General features: G+C 31.7%; 1 protein-coding gene across 1 annotated transcript; it reads right to left on the reverse strand.

The window, feature by feature from the left end:
* Nucleotides 1-380: 380 nt before the first annotated feature.
* LOC137932415 (uncharacterized) lies at nt 381-3,253 on the reverse strand. Its single transcript, XM_068776026.1, has 4 exons — nt 3,043-3,253; nt 2,625-2,797; nt 1,856-1,994; nt 381-855 (listed from the first exon to the last, which is right to left on the reverse strand). The coding sequence occupies exons 2-4, from the start codon at nt 2,755-2,757 to the stop codon at nt 462-464; spliced, it is 666 nt and encodes a 221-aa protein (XP_068632127.1). The 5' UTR covers nt 2,758-2,797; nt 3,043-3,253; the 3' UTR covers nt 381-461.
* Nucleotides 3,254-6,229: the final 2,976 nt, after the last annotated feature.

Raw genomic sequence — 6,229 nt, forward strand, 5'->3', positions numbered from 1 at the left:
TCACAGGCAGCGCATGATAAATACATGTGCGGAAGTGGCTAAATATTGGTCCTTTTCTTACTTAGGATGGACTTCCGAAAGGTAACGCCTGATTCCATTAAATATTTTGGCCAATTAGTTATTACTACTGTCTGAACAAAGTGGACAGATAATAAACAATAATTAATTTTATTATGTATTAATTGTAATTTTGATTAAATCTTTTATATATGTAATTATTGATTTTAAAATAGTGTGCCATATTTTAATTGACAGCTACTAAGCCATATCACCCCTCAAAGGCTTTCACATATACAATAAATCACCTGTATAAAGAGTGGGGCGGGGTGTGAAATAAACAGACAATAGAATATATTTTAAAAAATAATTTATTTCGACGACATTTACAAACACGATTGGACAAAATACATTCACGTAAAACGTCAAATATTCAAATGAATGAAATGGTTGGACATTTATTGCTATTGGTCACTTTCGCCATTATCATAGCCGCAGTCGCTGGCAGGTGTGACGTATGGTAACTCCATTTGCGTCCCAAACTCTGCCTCGTACAGGACCTGCTGTATTTTAAGACGAGCGACTGCGTTCTGCTTGGAGTTAAGCCTCTTCAAAGTGGACGAACAGCTTAACAGGAATAGCTCGTCGGGGTCTGTCCTGTTACATTGGCAGGAGCTCTCCTCGTCCGTTGACTGGAGGCGGGGCTTCTTTGGTGAAGGTAGAGAGTCGTCGTCATCGTCGTATTTAGCCACGCAGTCGGTCGAAGGATACGATATGTCCGGAAGAGTAGACGATGCGCGTGGTCGGACTTCTTCCTCGGCGTCGGAATCTTCCGTCGTATTTTTAATGACAGATGGCCTGGAGAGTTAAAAAAACATTATCCAATTTTAAATGACGATGTATTATCTATGTTAATACGTTACATCTTTAATGCTTTCAATTTGAGAATCTCATCTTCACGAGTGAAATTAAAAAGCTCTCGATACAGCTAAGTTAAAAAGGTGAATGCTCATGCATAAGCAAAAAGCTTTAAAATCTATACCTATTTCCAAACGTCCTGTATAAATTAAGTTGGAAATATAATATATTGATTGATCTTTCTACTGAAATACAACAGGCCAACGGCTTCTGGCAATACAGTCTTAAGGGCCAGATAGTAAATATTAATTAATTTTTTCGTGTTCTAATACAAATTTTAAAAACACTCTTATCGTTATTACGCTATTTATTATAAATAAAACCATCGATTTTTGAATATGGTTGACCGTATATCAATTGACAGCAAACGAAGTTATTCTTCTGCATTTTTAAAGCTTTTACATATGTATACATGTATCATACTCGGTTATCCAATTACCATGAATAAAAAACTTAAACAAAATTATTTCGAAAAAGTTTACATAGCCCAACTTAGCTGTTCGGTGACAGAAAAAAAACAATTGTTGAGAAAAAATCATGGCCGCTACAACTTCAAAACTTTTTAATTCTTGCGTGTTAAAGAAAGAAAAAAAAAGTACTATGTGTTTATACAAACATTGCGTTATGAAAAGAACTGGCAATACTGAAAATACTGGCTTAAAAACAAAACCTAAAATTATTCATATTTTATTATAACTCAGTAATTAGGAAGTAGTAAAGGGAATGGGTTTAGTCTAATGTCATATGTAACATACGTACTTCGGGAAAATACATGGCAACCCTTCTAGAAATTTATTAAGGTCACCAAAGACAAGCGATATTTATGGCAATTGATACTGGTCATCGTTTAATCGAACGGGTCAATTTAAATTTTAAAATTGGAACACTATTTTTTTTCTACCAAGGATAAAGAAGCGGCGACCTTAGTTTTAATACTTACATTTCGGGCTTGGCTTCGACGTGCGGCAGTAGGAAACGCATGGCGTGGTGGTAAGGCCACCGGGTCCTGCCACCGTGTGTACGTTGCAGCTTAATGAATGAATCGCGTAAGGATCTCCAACGTTTCTTGCACTCCGATTCTATAAAAAAAATTAAAAACTAATCGTTGACAGCTGTATAGCATTATATTATTATTTACTTCGATTATTTATATCAGCAGACAGAATATTTAAAAAAAAAACTTTGTTAAAATTAATCTCCTTTAGGGATATCGTCAATTTAAAATACTAAGAAGGTTATCAAGCCCTGCTCTATGAAAAGACCATAATAAACTAAGTTGGCATTTTTTGGATCACTTTCATGATACCATATTTTTTTTTAATTCTTAATTGCGATTAAATTTTAGGGAAAAGCTAAATTTAAGCATAAGCCAAACGTACAATTTATTTTTTATTGAAGACTCCTTTATTTAAATGTCAAATATAGCTTCACTTAAATATAGAAAAATATATCATCTGTGACTGATGTCACTGCAGTATTTTCTAATACATTGTTGCGATACGATACTATCGATTGTTTTATCAACTTAATTACAACTTTCAATGCTTCAAGGGTATTGCTGTTATAGGCAGATTGTCATTAATCATATTGATTTTACTTTCCACTTATGTTTTATACGGAAAATAATGTATTAAGTGTATATAAACCTACTTTGGTTTATTTATTATTGAGTTAAATTTGTATTTAATGTTGAAAAGAAAAAAAAATACCCGAAACGTGCAGTGCGTCCTGAACTTCCTTCCAGGCATCGTCTCTTAGTTTTGTTTTATTAAATCCACTCACAGATTTGTCGTATAGTATAGGACGTTTCTCAACTTCTTTAATTAAATCTATTTCATTCATTTTGAATTGTCAACGTCGGTAATTATTGTAGGATCTAAATCTGTAAATAGATGGCGCTAATATTAATTATACTAAGTGCTTGCTAATGCATCAAGTGATAGAATTCAAATAATAATTAATATGATTATTGTTAATTTAATTATATTATTTTGATAATTATCACATGTACAGTAAATAAAAAACGTGTGTAATTTATTTTATATATATAAAATTTTAACTGTATTAACCACTAACAAAGATAGCTAATTAGAATTAAAAGTAAAATTAAATAATTAACAAACTTACCTTAGGAAATTTAAATCAGGCGTTCATGTTAATACATTTGTAATTGATTAATAAATGTTTACAGTCACAGTAATTTTATAAATGGTGTTTAAATTGTAATTTGAAGGGTAAATGATTTTTATTTTTAATTACGATTGTTCCGGGGGTGTGTTTTGAAGACAGCTGGGGCCGATACTGGGTGTCGACGCGCGGTACGCGCGCGCCGCGCGTATCGAACGGCGCCGTACCGCGACGCGCCGCGTCTCGCTTATACATACTCTGTACAAATCTATACAAAGTTATGTTACACACTCATACATTTGTATTGTAGATTCTTTGCTGTGTGTGCATGTACTAAAACATATTATAAAATTCTCCAAGACTGGGTTTGATTTTTAATAAATAACATTAATTTAATCTTGTATAATACCTGACCCTAAGCTTTATTTTAAAGATACATGTAATATATTTGAAATGCGTAATGGATAAGTAAATTAAAACTGTATCAAGGTAGTTCTATTATTGTCAAATGTGATTGAATGTATAATACTTGATCATAATTTCATAATTATAGTATTATAAGATCTGTGAGGAAGATTCGTTATTATTGAAGTGATAAGAATTAAAAAATGTATAATGACATTTTATATTGATTTGCTTTACATATTGAGTTTCTGCACTCAATATTTGCCATATGGGAAAGTATAATTTTTGAAATATTGGATGCAAATTGAAATATCGGTTCTATTTAAAAAAAAAAAAAAAAAACTGAAATATGTGTAATACTTTTTAAACGTAGTCCACGATATATGTTTAAAGTAGCATAACAGTCTGTTAACACCAAAAGTTAGTTCTTTTACATATAGGTGCATTCACACTGCAGTTATCTTTTGTGGAATTATGTGTAACTTTGTAGGTACTTATTACTATATCTTAAATGTTACAAACTTCGCCCGCACCGCCAATAACATAAATTAATAAAAAATAGCTTTCAGCAACAAGCGCGTCGCACGGTATATTTCTTTATTTTCAGGCAACAGACTTTTCTCGAACGTGTAACGACGAGGAACTGATTACAGTGATACCTGTTTTTTTAATAAGGGTGTCATTTTAAATTAGATATAAATTTCTTTTTAAACTATATCGTTGTTAATGATTCCACAGATATTATTTTTATGTTGCGATTTTGATTCAAAATATGTATGAAATGTTTATGACAATCTAGGCAACTATGACACACTGGTTTCTATACCACATTACTCAAAATACGAGTATATTATATGACTATTATAGATGCATCAAAATGGATGTTGCAGTATATTTTTAAACTAAAAAATAAATGGAACTTTCAAACAAACTCCGTTTAATTTTACCATTAAAATTATATAACATTTGTCTCCGACACGTCTCTCTTAAAAATATGAACGAAAAAATGTGCTTTTTATTAAAATGCTTAAATTCGATGGTAGCTTATATTTCATTATAACGTCGAGGTTAATGACCTCTAGAATTGGCGGTAACAGCGTCTACCCCTGTCGCATTAAGATCGCGCAGTAAGGTATTAGTATAGACCAGAGTTCCTCAAACTTTTTTGTATCTTGCCATGTTTTTCCGTGTTGGGTAGACCCCCTATTTACCTGATATTGATTTCCTGTAAATTTCTAACTGTAGTGAAGTTTAGTGTTAAAAACTTAAAGTAAAAACACATGTTAATACATTTATTCATTGAATTTTAATTAAAACTACTCGAAATAAAATATTGTATCCGTTATGTAAAATATAAAATAAAATAAACTATGAATAAAATAACATAAGCAATAAGTCAATATTTTTAGTGAGGATGAACCTGATGCTTTAATAATAAATTATTAACATTTGGCGTCAATTTTGTAAGGGTTAATCTTAAATCTCCTCGGCTGATGGTCTCCAGTCTGTTTCTTTTTTTCGTTAGGAGATTGGTAACAGCGCTGAACCCCCTTTCCACTAGGTATGTCGATGGAAAGGAAATTAAAAATTTCCTGATATTATAAGATAGTATGATGTAAGTAAATAAGTACTATCAGTGTATGTGTTGAGATCCACTATCGTGGACCCCCATTTTCATTTCATGGACCCCCAATTTTTTTTTCACTGACGTAGACCTCTTGCAGGTTGACATAGACCCCTACGGGTCGATATAGACTACTTTGGGAATCACTGGTAGAGACGTTCTTAATTAATTTTATCTGAATTAAAATAAAACAGATTTTGTGGAGAACCTTATGATTTTTCCATACAGCTATGCTCATTAGAATATATTCAGGAAATATTCACAAAATAATTATTAACAGTACGCTATTGCTATAATTACGGTTCCTGTTATAAACTAAAATAACATTGATAAGGCATGTATATATTTAGAAAAAAGCTATATGGCTGTAGCATTTATACCTATAGCTATAGCATAAATCCTGATGCAAGACAGGAGCGGGTTTAGTTTTATGGACCCTGAAGCTTTTTCAACAAAACTGCTACTTATTAAGAGAAGTGCGCTATTTCCTTGAGGAGTCTGTATTTATTTATTTGTTATAGAACTTATCTAACACGTCATAATTATGTTACGACTTTTTTGTTTCTAATTGTTCAATTCATTATTGTATAGTAAAAAAATGGCGCTTTAATTTTGTGGTAATAAAATGACATTAATAAATTTTATGAAAAAAGTTTTAAGTCAAACTAATATTTTTGAATATTTCTCTACCGATAAATAGTGAATAACACATATTTTTATTATTTTTTAAAACTTTCCATCATCATTTCAGCTGTACGACATCCATAGCTAGACAAATGCGTCTCATAGATTTTCAATAGGATGGGACCTTTAAAAAGTCACCATCCATGTTGTTGTTACGCTATATAATATATAATATGGTTCCTCCATGATCTTGTGAAACCTCTTACGTTGCGCTTGCTGATCCACAATCTCCACTCCAGAACGTTAAGGCCCCAGTAGCCATTTCTTTTGCGACCTGCCTACTGCCACTTCAAATTGGCTCCAAATGAAACGAATTAATTTTTAAATCTATTTTAAAAATTAAACAACTTGTAATTATGCTTTACAAAAACGAAAAAGTGTCATTAAAAAGAGTATTTATTTATATCTGTATACAGTCAAAAGATGGCGTTAATACCAAAGAGCAAATTTCGAACCTACTAGCCTTTCAATGTT

The sequence above is a fragment of the Battus philenor genome, unplaced genomic scaffold (assembly GCF_028537555.1).
Source record: "Battus philenor isolate CCGP_79_NKW_IND1 unplaced genomic scaffold, ilBatPhil1.0.hap1 SCAF_9, whole genome shotgun sequence".
NCBI classification, from domain to species: domain Eukaryota; kingdom Metazoa; phylum Arthropoda; class Insecta; order Lepidoptera; family Papilionidae; genus Battus; species Battus philenor.